The sequence below is a fragment of the Phocoena sinus genome, chromosome 20 (assembly GCF_008692025.1).
Source record: "Phocoena sinus isolate mPhoSin1 chromosome 20, mPhoSin1.pri, whole genome shotgun sequence".
Classification (NCBI taxonomy): Eukaryota; Metazoa; Chordata; class Mammalia; order Artiodactyla; family Phocoenidae; genus Phocoena; species Phocoena sinus.
Window position 1 is genome coordinate 20,067,066 of NC_045782.1, and position 18,314 is coordinate 20,085,379.

At 40.9% G+C, this 18,314-nt stretch overlaps 1 protein-coding gene across 14 annotated transcripts in view; it reads right to left on the minus strand.

Annotated features, from left to right (window-relative positions):
• Positions 1-18,314, minus strand: part of LOC116745245 (AP-2 complex subunit beta-like) — a 79,765-nt gene that overhangs the window by 42,102 nt on the left and 19,349 nt on the right. For 12 of the 14 annotated variants that reach the window (XR_004347343.1, XR_004347339.1, XR_004347337.1 and 9 more), the window contains one exon: positions 16,253-16,498. The exons of 1 other annotated variant lie outside the window; for it this stretch is intronic. Coding sequence is in view for 6 of the 13 variants with exons in the window: in XM_032615808.1 (XP_032471699.1) it covers positions 16,253-16,498 (246 nt within the window). In the remaining 7 variants the exon portion in view is untranslated. Of the gene's footprint in view, positions 1-1,624; positions 1,874-16,252; positions 16,499-18,314 lie in introns of all 14 variants that reach the window. One more of the 14 variants, XR_004347342.1, reaches the window with a different exon arrangement.

An 18,314-nucleotide genomic window follows, 5' to 3' on the forward strand; every position in this document is an offset into this window, starting at 1 on the left:
CTCCAGCTCCCTCAAAAAAAAATTGGTGGGGGTGATGAATGAAACAAGATTGGCAAAATATTGATGACTGTTGAAACTGAGTGATAAGTAAACGTGTTTGTTATACCATTCTATCTTGTATGCTTCCTAAGATTTATATAATTTTTTAAAAACTAAAAAACCACTAAAAAAATTCCATTAATAAACAAATGCTTTCTTAAAACACGAAAACCCTAGGTAGGTTCTGACAACACTTGAACAAAGAAGAATGAAGAATCAAACTCAGAAAAACAAAAACGAAGAAGCGAAAGACTAGTGTTGCTCCTTATAAGAGGAATCTGGAGGGATGATGGGGAAAATAATATGCTGCTTTCAATTCTGTTAAGTTTCAAGTGAGAAACACAAGTAGGGAAGTCCAACAGACAGCTAAGGAAAAGGGACTGGCAGTCAGAGTTACAGAAGTGAACTTGGGAAGAAATTCACATACCCGCCTCAGGTGAAATGAGCAGAGTAAGGCGGGGGTGCTGTGCTAAGAGCAGGGCGTATTTAACAGAATGTATCAGTGGTAACTGTGCTTAGAAGATAAACCGCCTAAGGGAATACATAGAGAAGGTTCAGAATGAGCCCTGTGATACAACCAGAGAAGAGAAGGAACACAAAATTGCAACGATTAAAGAGAGAAAAACAATCTAAAAAAAAAGAGGGCTTAGGAGGAAAAAGTGTCAAGGAAGCCAAAAGGAGACCTATCTAGACTGGGGAGAGGGTGGGTACAAATAAAGCCAAAAATTAACAAGGAAGTCAAAAGGGGAAACAATTTCATATACACCTAGCAAGAAATATATGAAATCTCCATAAAGGGTATTCTCTGCCCATGAAATTCTATCATCTCTCAACATGTACCGTTTGGGAAATGTGACAAAACACATGGATTTATCAGCACCTTTAAATAGAAGGCAGAATAGGCACATATTTTCCTCCACTCTAATAGACAGGTAAGAGTATTATGAGAAGACAAAAGTGAGTTAGATGAAAAGAAATAAATGATCTTATAGTTTCTCCAAATTAAGAACATGATAAATCATCATTATGTATTTTTTCTAAACGGAAGACACAAGAAAACTAACATGAAAATCTTTCCCCATTGTGAAGGCATGGGAAATAACTGCATAAAACTGTCATCAAAGCAGTATTTTTTTTTTTTTTTTTTTGTGGTACGCGGGCCTCTCACTGTTATGGCCTCTGCCATTGCGGAGCACAGGCTCTGGACGCACAGGCTCAGTGGCCATGGCTCACGGGCCTAGCTGCTCCGTGGCATGTGGGATCCTCCCGGACCAGGGCACGAGCCCGTGTCCCCTGCATCAGCAGTATGTTTAAAAGGTGAGATATTTCCAAGCTAGACAACTATTTACCATCTCATGCCCACAGAGCAGCTGACAAGTATAGTAAGCAATACTCAACTAAAAAGCACTTTTCCCTTTCCCAAGTGATTTTAAAAGACCTCATGAAGTAAGCATTTTTAAGCCTCTAAGGTTTTATGGTGCAAATGTATTTCACGTCAGAGGCATATCACTTATTACCCTTAGGACGCAGAAGAAAGCTAGGTGATGTCAGTACTCCTACAGACATGCCATTCGCAGCAACATACCAATATTTATTTCAAAGGGGATTTTTCTGCACTTGTGTTTCTCTTTTAAAAACACAAAACAGGGCTTCCCTGGTGGCGCAGTGGTTGAGAGTCCGCCTGCCGATGCAGGGGACAAGGGTTCGTGCCCTGGTCCGGGAAGATCCCACATGCCTCGGAGCTGCTGGACCCGTGAGCCATGGCCGCTGAGCCTGCGCGTCCAGAGCCTGTGCTCCGCAACGGGAGAGGCCACAGCAGTGAGAGGCTCGCATACTGCAAAAAAAAAAACAACAAAAAAAAACAAACAAACTCAAGGCCTGTATCTGATTCTAGTGTCTGAGTACTAATCAGTCTGCCCCCTGCATTTATAGAAGTTCCAAGAGCTGTGCACATCAAATGGAGGAAACGGAAAGAAAAATCGGAGCTGGGGAGAATAATATAATCAAAACATAATTTCCAGGCAGATTTATACAAGGAGAAAAATGTATTCTCCTACTTTATCTATTTCAGAGATAATCACATCCTAGCAGCACTTCAAAGAGGCAAGATTTACTATCCAGCTACAAAATCTGATTTATAAGCTACCCCTGTCTCATATGCAGCAATTCTGAAGACATAAATTTGACACTACTTTTTTTATTTTTATTTTTTGGCTGCGCCCTGCGGCTTGCAGGATCTTCTTCCCTGCAAGTGGAGTCTTAACCACTGGACCACCAGGGAAGTCCCAGACCTCATTTTTTTTTTTTTTTTTTTTTTTAAGGAGCAAGCTGGAGTGGTGGGTATGATTAAAATAAAAATGATCCTGTAAAAAAAGAACTCTAGAAGGAAATCTAGATATACATTGGGAGTGGAGTATCACAGACAGAAGCTCCTTTAGGAGAAATCTCTCACACATTTCCCTGTCCCTTTGAATGATCTCTCTAATTTCACTCATTTTCATAGCCTCAGAACCCAAGAAAGATAGCACTTCCCAATATAGTGACTTCCTCCTATTAACTATATTTAGAAGACTTTCATTTCTAGCAATGACCTTCAAGGTCAAACACTCTGAACAAACACTTCAATTTTCCTGCTCAATTTACAATCCTTTTGGCTGCTGCCCCTGAAGACTTGAATAAATTGAATGCAGCAGAATAACTGACCAAAATTATTATAATGGAAAATAAAGGTGATTTGCATACTTTTATCCTCTTGAAAATCAGCAACAGTTCAGAATCTCACTTTCTTCTTTATGGAGTTGCCTCAAATGACACGTTAAAGCACAGGGCATTTATTCTAAGCATGTTTCAGTCATTATCATCTCCTTAAGAACAAAATGACTGGACTTCCCTGGTGGCGCAGTGGTTAAGAATCCGCCTGCCAATGCAGGGGACACAGGTTCGATCCCTGGTCCGGTTAGACCCCACATGCCGCGGAGCAACTAAGCCCATGCGCCACAACTACTGAGCCTGTGCTCTAGAGCCCTCGAGCCACAACAATTGAGCCCGTGTGCTGCAACTACTGAAGCCCACGCACTGCAACTACTGAGCCCACATGCCACAACTGCTGAAGCCCCTGTGCCTAGAGACCATGTTCCGCAACAAGAGAAGCCACCGCGGGCTTCCCTGGTGGCGCAGAGGTTGGGAGTCTGCCTGCTAATGCAGGGGACACGGGTTCGAGCCCTGGTCTGGGAGGATCCCACATGCCGCAGTGCAACTGGGCCCGTGAACCACAACTACTGAGCCCGTGCGTCTGGAGCCTGTGCTCTGCAAAAGGAGAGGCCGCGATGGTGAGAGGCCCGCGCACTGCGATGAAGAGTGGCCCCCACTTGCCACAACTAGAGAAAGCCCTTGCACAGAAACAAAGACCCAACACAGCAAAATTAAATTAATTAATAAAAATTTTAAAAAAAGAGAAGCCACCGCAATGAGAAGCCCACGCACCGCAACAAAGAGTAGCCCCCGCTCGCCACAACTAGAGAAAGTCTGCGTGCAGCAACAAAGACCTAACGCAGCCAATATAAATAAAAATTTTAAAATACATTATTTAAAAAAAAAGAATACAATGACTATACGGTACCAGTTAATTTTACAGTCATGCTTTAATCCAAGACACTGTCCAGACTGCCAACTAATAATATGCTGACTACATATGACATTCTGTAATGTTCCATTTTTTTCCCCATCTTCTTTCCCAGCATGAGGAAGCTAAGTGAACACATCTACCTAGTGGAGTCAACACATCCCGTTACAGCAAGAGAGTCTGAATATCTGATAACAAGTAAGATTTAAAAATTAGACTCAATAAAACTCATTACTCAGTTAAGGGGCTTACATAAGTAGCTTAAGATGTGTTTTGATGAAATGCGAATATTCACAAAGCTAAAACACTACAAATAAATATCTACAAATGGACAAAAGGCACTCCTAAGAAGCCAAGAGTTACTTGGCCCACCAGCCCTAAAATCACACAAAAGCATGCTGCAAAATGAACAAAACAAAAAATTTATTATTACACCATTATCTCCCTTTTGAGAGTAAGTAATCCCCTGCCAAATTAGAGTCTTGAGATCATTTTAAAAGGGACACTAAGAAATGAATAAGCCGTGATCTTTCGGCACACTACTGAATTACTATGTACAACAGATCCAGTTTTCAGGAAGTTGCCTACGAAAACTGCTTTAGGCATATCCTTGAACAATTATCTTTTAAAAGTAATCCTGCAATGATGTGTTAAGTAATACTGTAAATAGATTTACTTCATTTGTAGATAAGCTGCCCTCAGAATCACCCTAAAAAATAATGTCTGGCTTTAAATAATGTATACAAAAGAATTAAATATCTCTGGGACTTCCCTGGTGACACAGTGGTTAAGAATCCGCCTGCCAATGCAGGGGACACGGGTTTGACCCCTGGTCCGGGAAAGTCCCACATGCCGTGGAGCAACTAAGCCCGTGTGACACAACTACTGAGCCTACGCTCTAAAGCCTGCATGCCATAACTACTGAAACCCGTGAGACAAGAGCCCGTGCTCTGCAACAAGAGAAGCCAATGCAATGAGAAATCCGCACACCGCAAGGAACAGTAGCCCCTGCTCATCGCAACTAGAGAAAGCCCGCACACAGCAACGAAGACACAACACAGTGAAAAATAAATAAAATAAAATTATAAAAAATAATAAAAACAGCTTTAGTTAAAAAAAGAATTAAATACCTTTAAAAAATAAATTTGCCGTTGAAATATTAACCCTTCTAAAATCATTAATAACCAGCACCACGATCACTATACAATAAAGAAACGTTTGTTATTATTACGGGCTTACTCTATACCAGGTTCACTATTAAGTGCTTTGCAAGCCCTCTTTTATTTTTCACAACAATCCAATGATAGAGGCACTGTTTATAATCTCCATTTTGTAGACGAGGATACTGAGACGTTTAGGGAGACCACCAAGCTAAGAATGGCAGACCAGGATACAAATCCAAGTCTGGTTGGTTTCAGAGCCTGAGTTTTAACCCTCATGTGTTAGTACTGGAGCGAAGAAAAAAAAAAAGGTTACAGTTACAAAGCACTTTTCTGTTTCTGAGATACTTTCATAAAGAGTGAGTCAACTGTTTATAAAAGGAAGTGATTAAATGAAATTTGGTATGCTGGATTGAATCCTGGAATAGCAAAAGGATATTTGTGTTGAAACAGGTGAAATAAAGTCTGTACTTCAGTTTATAGTGATGTACCAACGCCAATTTCGTAGTTTTGACAAAGGTACCATGGTTATGTAAGATGTTAACATTAAGTAAAACTGTGTGAAGATAGGTATATGAGAACTTTCTGTACAGTCTTTACAACTTTTCTCTAAATCTAAAAACCCGCCCCCAAAATGAGATTAAAAAAAAAAAAAAACCTAAGTTAGTAATAACTGATAAAATGAAAACTGATGATTAAAATTCCTAAGGTGAGAATACACATAAAAAGATCTCCACAAAGTCTATCATAAAGGAAAACAAAAATTGTTTCCTTCCTCTGCAAGAATTTAAAAACCGAAAAGCACTGAGATGGGCACTTGCCCTTATAACAGAGCAGCCTCCAATGATTCCACTTACTCAACACTCTGATCCTGCAGAAATTACCAGCAACTCATCTTTTAGTACCAAATACAACATTACTTACTTGGGGCATCCAGACACAGACTGAGTGAACATGTTACCTCCTACATCATTCTTACCCAGTGCCTACCACATACTGACACTCTCACACATGCCTAAAATTCTACCAGCTCTGGTACTCCTTTATGGACGCTAGGCATGAAGAGCATCACGCATTTCTAATTTCGCTTCTGTATAATATTTTAATTTTATAACTCTTCTTTTATTTATTGATATATATTTAGGAATAACAGAATTCATATAATTAAAGTACTAAATTAAATGAGGTCATTAAGAGATGATTTAACGTTGCCCACGAGGACAACAAACATATTCTGACAAAAATCCTTCTCAAATTTACAAAGTGATCTAGAGAGACTTCAGTTTTCCAGCATTTATCATCTCAGACTGACAGCAAACCACCACAAACCTTCTAAAGCCTAAACAGAAATTACAATAATCAGAAAGTACATCACTTTAGATTTGTTTCTCAAGAATAGCTGTCGGCCGAGCTGAGGTGTCGGGGCAGGCGTTTCTCACGGGGAGCGCTGGTCTGAAACGCCGGATTGGAGGCCTCTGCGAGCGGCACCCTGTGGGCCAGTGGAGCTAGACTAAGCACCACGCGGAAAAAAGCGTTCGGCAGCTTCTTTGGTGACCAGCTACGTCGTTTGGCAGCAGCCTCAAGTGCTCACAACTGCACAGAGCAAGGAGCATGCTGAACAGGGATGTTCCAGTTTAAAAAGACAGAGCTTCAATCAAAGACACGTAAATATCTGGAGCTGCCAAGCTTTATCTTTTAAAGTCAAGAAAGAAATTTCCGGGGGGGACCTTGAAGATGGCGGAAGAGTAAGACGCGGAGATCGCCTTCCTCCCCACGGATACACCAGAAATACATCCACACGTGGAACAACTCCTACAGAACTCCTACTGAAGGCTGGCAGAAGACCTCAGACCTCCCAAAAGGCAAGAAACTCCCCACGTAACTGGGTAGGGCAAAAGAAAAAACAGAGACAAAAGAATAAGGACGGCACCTGCACCAGTGGGAGGGAGCTGTGAAGGAGGAAAAGTTTCCACACACTAGGAAGCCCCTCCGCGGGCGGAGACTGCGGGAGGCAGAGGGGGTTGTTTCGGGACCGCGGAGTAGTGCACAGCGACGGGTGCGGAGGGCAAAGCGGGGAGATTCCTGCACAGACGATCGGTGCCGACCAGCACTCACCAACCCGAGAGGCTTGCTGCTCACCCACCGGGGCGGGCGGGGCTGCGAGCTGAGGCTCGGGTTTTGGTTTTGGACGGAGCTCAGGGAGAGGACTGGGGTTGGCGGCTTGAACATAGCCTGAAGGGGTTAGTGCACCACGACTAGCCGGGAGGGAGTTCGGGGAAAAGCCTGCACCGGCCGAAGAGGCAAGAGACTTTTTCTTCCCTCTTTGTCTCCTGGTGCGCGAGGAGAGGGGTTTAAGAGCGCTGCTTAAAGGAACTCCAGAGACGGGCGCGAGCCGCGGCTGAGGGCGCGAGCCCCCGAGACGGGCGCGAGCCGCGGCTGAAAGCGCGAACCCCAGAGACGGGCGCGAGCCGCGGCTAAAACCGCGGACCCCAGAGACGGGCGGGAGACGCTAAGGCTGCTGCTGCCGCCACCAAGGGGCCTGTGTGCGAGCACAGGTCACTCTCCACACCCCTCTTCCGCGGAGCCTGTGCAGCCCGCCACTGCCAGGTTCCCGGGATCCAGGGACAACTTCCCCGGGAGTACGCACGGCGGGTCTCAGGCTGGTGCAACGTCACGCCGGCCTCTGCCGCAACGTCACGCTGCCTCTGCAGCTGCAGGCCCGCCCCGCACGTAGTGCCCCTCCTACCCCCATCCCCCAACCCCCGGCCTGAGTGAGCCGGAGGCCCCGAATCAGCGGCTCCTTTAACCCCGTCCTGGCTGAGCGAAAAAACAGACGCCCTCCAGCGACCTACACGCAGAGGCAGGGCCAAATCCAAAGCTGAGCTCCTGTGAGCTGTGAAAACAAAGAAGAGAAAGGGAAATCTCTCCCAGCAGCCACAGAAGCAGCGGATTAAAGCTCCACAATCAACTTGATATACCCTGCATCTGTGGAATACCTGAATAGACAAGGAATGATCCCAAATTGAAGAGGTGGAATTTAGGAGCGAAATCTATGATTTTTTTCCCTTTTCCTCTTTTTGTGAAGGTGTACGTGTATGCTCCTGTGTGACATCTAGTCTGTATACTCTAGCTTCCACCATTTGTCCTAGGGCTCTATCCGTCCATGACTTTTTTTTAAAAATTCTTTTTCTTAATAATTAAGTTTAATTGTAATAACTTTATTATACTTTACCTTCGTTCTTTCTTTCTTTCCTTCCTTCCCTCCCTCCTTTAGACAACGAATCACCCCAAATTGAGGAGGTGGTCTCAGGGAGCAGGATTTATGATTTTTCCCCCTTTACCTCTTTTTGTGAAGGTGTATGTGTATGCTTCTGTGTAAGATTTTCTCTGTATAGCTTTGCTTCCAACATTTGTCCTAAGGTTCTATCCGTCCCTTTTTTTTTTTTCTAAATATTTTTTAATTCAATAACTATATTATACTTTATTTTATTTTTACTGTATCATCTTTCTTTCTGTCTTTTTTTCCTTCTTTCCCTCCTTCCTTCCTTCCTCCCTCCCTCCCTCCCTCCCTTTCTTTCCTTCTTTGCTTCTGTCTTCCTTCCTTCCTTTCCTCCTTTCCTTCTTTCTTTCCTCATACTTCTACTAATTCTCTCTACTTTTTCTCCCTTTTATTCTGAGCCGTGTGGATGAAAGGCTCTTGGTGCTCCAGCCAGGAGTCAGGGCTCTGCCTCTGAGGTAGGAGAGCCAACTTCAGGTCACTGGTCAACAAGAGACCTCCCAGCTCCACATAATATTAAACAGCGGAAATCTCCCAGAGACCTCCATCTTAACACCAGCACCCAGCTTCACTCAACGACCAGCAAGCCACAGTGCTGGACAACCTATGCCAAACAACTAGCAAAACAGGAACACAACCCCACCCATTAGCAGAGAGGCTGCCTAAAATCATAATAAGGCCACAGACACCCCAAAACACACCACCAGACGTGAACCTGCCCACTAGAGAGACAAGATCCAGCCTCATCCAGCACAACACAGGCACTAGTCCCCTCCACCAGGAAGCCTACACAACCCACTGAAACAACCTTAGCCACTGGAGACAGACATCAAAAACAACGGGAACTACGAACCTGCAGCCTGCAAAAAGGAGACCCCAAACACAGTAAGATAAGCAAAATGAGAAGACAGAAAAACACACAGCAGATGAAGGAGCAAGATAAAAACCCACCAGACCTAACAAATGAAGAGGAAATAGGCAATCTACCTGAAAAAGAATTCAGAATAATGATAGTAAGGATGATCCGAAATCTTGGAAGTAGAATGGACAAAATGCAAGAAACAGTTAACAAGGACCTACAAGAACTAAAGATGAAACAAGCAACGATGAACAATGCAATAAATGAAATTAAAATCACTCTAGATAGGATCAATAGCAGAATAACTGAGGCAGAAGAACGGATAAGTGACCTGGAAGATAAAGTAGTGGAAATAACTACTGCAGAGCAGAATAAAGAAAAAAGAATGAAAAGAACTGAGGACAGTCTCAGAGACCTCTGGGACAACATGAAACGCACCAACATTCGAATTACAGGGGTTCCAGAAGAAGAAGAAAGAAAGAAAGGGACTGAGAAAATATTTGAAGAGATTATAGTTGAAAACTTCCCTAATATGGGAAAGGAAATAGTTAATCAAGTCCAGGAAGCACAGAGGGTCCCATACAGGATAAATACAAGGAGAAACACGCCAAGACACATATTAATCAAACTGTCAAAAATTAAATACAAAGAAAGCATATTAAAAGCAGCAAGGGAAAAACAACAAATAACACACAAGGGAATCCCCATAAGGTTAACAGCGGACCTCTCAGCAGAAACCCTACAAGCCAGAAGGGAGTGGCAGGACATACTGAAAGTGATGAAGGAGAATAGCCTGAAACCAAGACTACTCTACCCAGCAAGGATCTCATTCACATTTGATGGAGAAATTAAAACCTTTACAGACAAGCAAAAGCTGAGAGAGTTCAGCACCACCAAACCAGCTTTACAACAAATGCTAAAGGAACTTCTCTAGACACGAAACACAAGAGAAGGAAATGACCTATAGTAGCGAACCCAAAACAATATATAAAATGGAAATAGGAACATACATATCAATAATTACCTTAAATGTAAATGGACTAAATGCTCCCACCAAAAGACACAGATTGGCTGAATGGATACAAAAACAAGACCCTTATATATGCTGTCTACAAGAGACCCACTTCAGAACTAGAGACACATACAGACTGAAAGTAAGGGGATGGAAAAAGATATTCCATGCAAATGGAAACCAAAAGAAAGCTGGAGTAGCAATTCTCATATCAGACAAAATAGACTTTAAAATAAGGACTATTAAAAGGGACAAAGAAGGACACTACATAATGATCAAGGGATCGATCCAAGAAGAAGATATAACAATTGTAAATATTTATGCACCCAACATAGGAGCACCTCAATACATAAGGCAAATACTAACAACCATAAAAGGGGAGATCAACAGTAACACATTCATAGTAGGGGACTTTAACACCCCACTTTCACCCATGGACAGATCATCCAAAATGAAAATAAATAAGGAAACACAAGCTTTAAATGATACATTAAACAAGATGGACTTAATTGATATTTATAGGACACTCCATCCAAAAACAACAGAATACACATTTTTCTCAAGTGCTCATGGAACATTCTCCAGGATAGATCATATCTTGGGTCACAAATCAAGCCTTGGTAAATTTAAGAAAACTGAAATTGTATCAAGTATCTTTTCCGACCACAACGCCATGAGACTAGATATCAATTACAGGAAAAGATCTGTAAAAAATACAAACACATGGAGGCTAAACAATACACTACTTAATAATGAAGTGATCACTGAAGAAATCAAAGAGGAAATAAAAAAATACCTAGAAACAAATGACAATGGAGACACAACGACCCAAAACCTATGGGATGCAGCAAAAGCAGTTCTAAGGGGGAAGTTTATAGCAATACAAGCCCACCTTAAGAAGCAGGAAACATCTCGAATAAACAACCTAACCTTGCACCTCAAGCAATTAGAGAAAGAACAAAAAAACCCCAAAGCTAGCAGAAGGAAAGAAATCATAAAAATCAGATCAGAAATAAATGAAAAAGAAATGAAGGAAACAATAGCAAAGATCAATAAAACTAAAAGCTGGTTCTTTGAGAAGATAAACAAAATAGATAAACCACTAGCCAGACTCATCAAGAAAAAAAGGGAGAAGACTCAAATCAATAGAATTAGAAATGAAAAAGGAGAAGTAACAACTGACACTGCAGAAATAAAAAAAATCATGAGAGATTACTACAAGCAACTCTATGCCAATAAAATGGACAATCTGGAAGAAATGGACAAATTTTTAGAAATGCACAACCTGCCAAGACTGAATCAGGAAGAAATAGAAAATATTAACAGACCAATCACAAGCACTGAAATTGAAACTGTGATTAAAAACCTTCCAACAAACAAAAGCCCAGGACCAGATGGCTTCACAGGTGAATTCTATCAAACGTTTAGAGAAGAGCTAACACCTATCCTTCTCAAACTCTTCCAAAATATAGCAGAGGGAGGAACACTCCCAAATTCCTTCTACGAAGCCACCATCACCTTGATACCAAAACCAGACAAGGATGTCACAAAGAAAGAAAACTACAGGCCAATATCACTGATGAACATAGATGCAAAAATCCTCAACAAAATACTAGCAAACAGAATCCAACAGCACATTAAAAGGGTCATACACCATGATCAAGTGGGGTTTATTCCAGGAATGCAAGGATTCTTCAATATACGCAAATCTATCAATGTGATAAACTATATTAACAAATTGAAGGAGAAAAACCATATGATCATCTCAATAGATGCAGAGAAAGCTTTTGACAAAATTCAACACCCATTTATGATAAAAACCCTCCAGAAAGTAGGCATAGAGGGAACTTTCCTAAACATAATAAAAGCCATATATGACAAGCCCACAGCAAACATCATCCTCAATGGTGAAAAACTGAAAGCATTTCCACTAAAATCAGGAACAAGACAAGGTTGCCCACTCTCACCACTCTTATTCAACATAGTTTTGGAAGTTTTAGCCACAGCAATCAGAGAAGAAAAGGAAATAAAAGGAATCCAAATTGGAAAAGAAGAAGTAAAGCTGTCACTGTTTGCAGATGACATGATACTATACATAGAGAATCCTAAAGATGCTACCAGAAAACTACTAGAGCTAATCAATGAATTTGGTAAAGTAGCAGGATACAAAATTAATGCACAGAAATCTCTGGCATTCCTATATACTAATGATGAAAAATCTGAAAGTGAAATCAAGAAAACACTCCCATTTACCATTGCAACAAAAAGAATAAAATATCTAGGAATAAACCTACCTAAGGATACGAAAGACCTGTATGCAGAAAATTATAAGACACTGATGAAAGAAATTAAAGATGATACAAATAGATGGAGAGATATACCATGTTCTTGGATGGGAAGAATCAACATTGTGAAAATGACTCTACTACCCAAAGCAATCTACAGATTCAATGCAATCCCTATCAAACTACCACTGGCATTTTTCACAGAACTAGAACAAAAAATTTTGCAATTTGTATGGAAACACAAAAGACCCCGAATAGCCAAAGCAATCTTTAGAACGAAAAAAGGAGCTGGAGGAATAAGGCTCCCTGACTTCAGACTATATTACAAAGCAACAGTAATCAAGACAGTATGGTACTGGCACAAAAACAGAAAGATAGATCAGTGGAACAGGATAGAAAGCCCAGAGATAAACCCACGCACATATGGACACCTTATCTTTGATAAAGGAGGCAGGAATGTACAGTGGAGAAAGGACAGCCTCTTCAATAAATGGTGCTGGGAAAACTGGACAGGTACATGTAAAAGTATGAGATTAGATCACTCCCTAACACCATACACAAAAATAAGCTCAAAATGGATTAAAGACCTAAATGTAAGGCCAGAAACTATCAAACTCTTAGAAGAAAACATAGGAAGAACACTCTATGACATAAATCACAGCAAGATCCTTTCTGACCCACCTCCTAGAGTAATGGAAATAAAAACAAAAATAAACAAATGGGACCTAATGAAACTTCAAAGCTTTTGCACAGCAAAGGAAACCATAACCAAGACCAAAAGACAACCCTCAGAATGGGAGAAAACATTTGCAAATGAAGCAACTGACAAAGGATTAATCTCCAAAATTTACAAGCAGCTCATGCAGCTCAATAACAAAAATACAAACAACCCCATCCAAAAATGGGCAGAAGACCTAAATAGACATTTCTCCAAAGAAGATATACAGAATGCCAACAAACACATGAAAGAATGCTCAACATCATTAATCATTAGAGAAATGCAAATCAAAACTACAATGAGATATCATCTCACACCAGTCAGAATGGCCATCATCAAAAAATCAAGAAACAATAAATGCTGGAGAGGGTGTGGAGAAAAGGGGACACTCTTGCACTGCTGGTGGGAATGTGAATTGGTTCAGCCACTATGGAGAACAGTATGGAGGTTCCTTAAAAAACTACAAATAGAATTACCATATGACCCAGCAATCCCACTACTTGGCATATACCCTGAGAAAACCAAAATTCAAAGAGAGTCATGTACCAAAATGTTCATTGCAGCTCTATTTACAATAGCCAGGACATGGAAACAACCTAAGCGCCCATCATCGGATGAATGGATAAAGAAGATGTGGCACATATACACAATGGAATATTACTCAGCCTTAAAAAGAAATGAAATTGAGCTATTTGTAATGAGATGGATAGACCTAGAATCTGTCATACAGAGTGAAGTAAGTCAGAAAGAAAAAGACAAATACCGTATGCTAACACATATATATGGAATTTAAGGGAAAAAAATGTCATGAAGAACCTAGGGGTAAGATAGGAATAAAGACGCAGACCTACTGGAGAACGGACTTAAGGATATGGGGAGGGGGAAGGGTGAGTTTTGACAGGGCGAGAGAGAGTCATGGACATATACACACTAACAAACGTAGTAAGGTAGATAGCTGGGGGGAAGCAGCCGCAAGGCACAGGGATATTAGCTCGGTGCTTTGTGACAGCCTGGAAGGGTGGGAAGGGGAGAGTGGGAGGGAGGGAGACGCAAGAGGGAAGACATATGGGAACATATGTATATGTATAGCTGATTCACTTTGTTGTGAATCAGAAACTAACACACCATTGTAAAGCAATTATACCCCAATAAAGATGTTTAAAAAAAAAAAAAAAGAACAGCTGTCATTTATTAAGCATTTACTATATGTCAGGCATTATTTCAGTTTTTAAAACAAATTAGTCCTTCATGTTGTTGTAGGGGGCTCCCTGTGCACTGCAGGATGTTTAAAGTATCCTTGAACTCTACCTACTAGATGCCAGTAGCAACCTTCCCATCAGTTGTGACAACCAAAAGTGTTTCCTGACAATGCCAACTGTCTCCCAGGAAGCAAAATCGCCCCCAGTTGAGAACCACTGTGACTTCTACATGCTGGCTAGCACATGGATAAAATACATACTTTTTCTGAGGAAAAAAATGTTACTTTTCATAAAACAGCTTTCCAAAATAAGTTCATATTAAAAGAAGCTGGCAGTTTAACTAGAACCGTTGCTAAAGGCCACACCGGGCCAAGTTCTGAGAGCATGCTGCTTGTGCAGAAAAACCCTCAACAAACGAAAATATGTTTCTGGGGTTTTTTTTTTGTTTTTTTAACTAATTCAGTAGTCTGTGCTTTGGCAGACAGGACAGAGCAATGGAAGAAGGGCATTCCCAGGGGCAGTTCTTGGAGAGATGGTAGAACTCAGAAGGCTTAGAAGACAAGATCAAAGGGGCTAAGGCACTGAGCCAAAGGATTTAGGAGACCTGAGCTCACAAACAAAAAGCAAAGTACATGTGGTGGGGCTGTCAAGAGAGTCTCTGGAGTGGCAGATTCTGGTGTAAACATTAACTGAAGTTGGAATACCTCAAAATGCCTCTAAGAGAGAAAAGGAAAACTGCAGTAAGGAGGGAAAATCCTAATGCATGGGGAAAAGCTAGAGAATTATCACTATCACCCAAAAGTGTATCTTTCTTGCAAAGATCAATTTAGTGAGACAGAATTTTCAAAACTCTGATTATTTGTGAAGAAATCATAGCTATTTTCCTCTTGTGCCAAAGTGCTTCCTCATTCAGAATACGTTTACTTTCAAAATAATGGACTAATAAATCTGTGTCTGGAAATAAGTTTAGCTTTCATCCCCTCAGAAAGATTTTACCATATGAACCTGTATAGCTATCAAAGGGGTCAGAACCCTTTAAATTAATATTGTAGCAATAATGTTAACCTTTGCCTAATGTCTACTTCATAATCACGGCAGCAGCAGCCATCATTTCATGAACTCTCATAAGCCAGGCACTTTCACAGATGCTTTTTATGCAAGAGCTCAATTAATACTCCTAACGACTCTCTAAGTTGGTACCTCTCACTCTACAGAAGAGGAAACAGACTCAGGGAGGTTAACCTAGAATTTAACAGTGAGAATTTTTTTTACTTCAAACTATCTTTTCTCTTTCAAATAGTATTTCACGGAAAGTCAGTTTTAACTAAAGTTAACATATACACACTACTATATATAAGAGAGATAACCAACAAGGACCTACTGTATAGCACAGAGAACTATACTCAATATTTTATAATAGCCTATAAGGAAAAAGACTTTAAAAAAATTTTTAATAAAAATAAAAATATTGGGCTTCCCTGGTGACGCAGTGGTTGAGAGTCCGCCTGCCGATGCAAGGGACACGGGTTTGTGCCCCGGTCCGGGAAGATCCCACATGCCGCGGAGCGGCTGGGACCGTGAGCCATGGCCGCTGAGCCTGCGTGTCTGGAGCCTGTGCTCCGCAACGGGAGAGGCCACAACAGTGAGAGGCCCGCGTACCGCACAAAAAAAAAAAAAAAATTAACCTAGAAAAATTAAAAAATAAAACAGAAAAGCAACAGGATTTACTGTATAACACGGGGACAATATTCAATATCTTGTAATAATCTATAATGGAAAATAGTCTGAAAATATATATATATAAAAAACAGAATCACTTTGCTGTACGTGTGAAACTAACACAATATTGTAAATCAACTATACTTCAATTAAAAAAAAAAACCACCCTTGTATTTTAGTACTTGGTTTTCAGCTCAGAAACATATAGGGTGTGAGACAGACCATCTGTGGGACACACAGAGGTCATGCTTCACATAGCTAACCTATGGCTCAATGTCCCAAAGATAAAATTTATTTTAAACATGCTTTTTAAAGGGACCCATTTTAAGTACTGCTCTCTTATAAACGCAAAAACATATTACCATTGGATTTGAATCTGCTATGAGATCCCGCAGAGAGTCCAGAAATCCCTGATCTTCCACCATTTGGGCATTGATGTCATTGAGTTTTGCCACACAGACTGATTTTGTCTTCTGAACATAGGGATCTTCATCCTTTAAGCACTTGCGGTGGGGCTCACAGAGATATTCTGTAATCTTGTCCACCTGGATGGACCCCATGGTTCTGACTGCCAAGGCCCGAATCAGAGGATTGGGATCTTCACAGTCCTATAAAAAACAATCATTGACAACTACAGGTGTACATAAACCAGAAAACTAAACAGTCTGGTTTATATAAGCAACAAAAGAATATTTAATTAATGTAGGCTTCCAGTTTCATTCCACATCAGAACCCACATCTCCCATACGATTCCTTTCCTAAGTACAACAGTTGCCTATTTAAGAGTTTAGGCTAGGAATTCATTTAACTGCTTTACATACACAATGAAGAAATGCCCTATAGGATTCATTCCAGAGCTGGGCAGAAGCTTAGATAGCTGGTGTTACCATCCCCATGGCCATTGTTGGACCTGCATTAAAAGCAGAAAAGGGCTTTGGGCTTGTATTCTGGTACAGGATAAAATCAGAAATTGGGGCTTCCCTGGTGGCACAGTGGTTGAGAGTCCGCCTGCCGATGCAGGGGACACAGGTTCGTGCCCCGGTCCAGGAAGATCCCACATGCCACGGAGCGGCTGGGCCCGTGAACCATGGCCACTGAGCCTGCATGTCCGGAGCCTGTGCTCCGCAATGGGAGAGGCCACAGCGACGAGAGGCCCGCGTACCGCAAAAAAACCCAAAACAACAACAACAAAAAATCAGGAATTGGAAAGATATGTCCCACTCCACAAATATTAAGCAGGGAGAAAAGAGGGCTGGATATCTGGGGCCTACAGCCAAGAAAGCAAAGGAGAATCGAGAAGCTGGTTTGGGCCCAACGTAAGTTCCTTGCGCGAAGCAGCAGAGAGGGCCCTCTGAAATCCTGATTAACATACATTCTCCTTTCCTATCAAGTGCCTCCAAACACAGTACAAATAGAACACTTACCAAGAAGGAACACCCCTTAAATTGCTCTATATTAAAAAATTTATTTAAACGTTATAAACCTATGCACATGCTAACTTCCAAAAAATGTAAACTAAATTCTTTCCAATGATATCATCCATCTATGAATCACCAGATAGAAAGAATGAAATGTTGTAATGATCCTGTACATTGTAGCTGAACACAGAAAAAGAACAAAAATTCCATGAGAAGGAAGAAAGCATGTTTATTTTCCAAAACAATTTAATAGAAGCTAATTTTAGAAATGCTGTCTGATTTTTGCTTTTAATGTAGACTAAATTCCAGGCAGAGGAAAAAGAAGTAAACAAAACAAAACAAAACAAAAACCCTAATAAGAACAACCTTATTACTGTGTTCATCAAATCTAATGATAGGAGAATTCTGACTGGATATCCAATAATATTAAGGACTTTCTTTAATGATCAGCTGATTAAATGATTTTTTCATTCTTAAGATGTTTGGGATTTGCTTTAAAATCATCCAGTAGGAGAGGAGGTGGGAGTCAGGAAAGCACGTATGGAGAGTTTAAGTTAAACAAAACTGGCCATAGGTTGGTAACTACTGAAACTACAAGGTAGATATTTAGGAATTATACTATTCGCTCAACTGAATATGTTTGAAAATTTCCACAATAACAAAAAAGTTAATCAACTATTGTAAGACCTATTCAATAAAACAAAATTAAAAGGCAGCTCCTGTAGTTTCCACTACGTCTGAACCATAAGCATAATTTCTACAAAGATAAAAGAGGTAACCCCAGGTTATTGACACTACAATGATATGCCCAACCTTTGTCAGCCTTGGAAGATAAAACAGTGAGGTTTCACCTGGCTTTCTTCTCCCACCTGGCAAGGATGCACCAAGCCCAGCTGACAGAAGGCTCACCATATGGTCTGAACTGGATGACAAACTCTGGCATACAGAATGCTTAAATCATAAATATTCCTACTCAATGGCCAATACTTCTCTAGAGGCCCTCTTT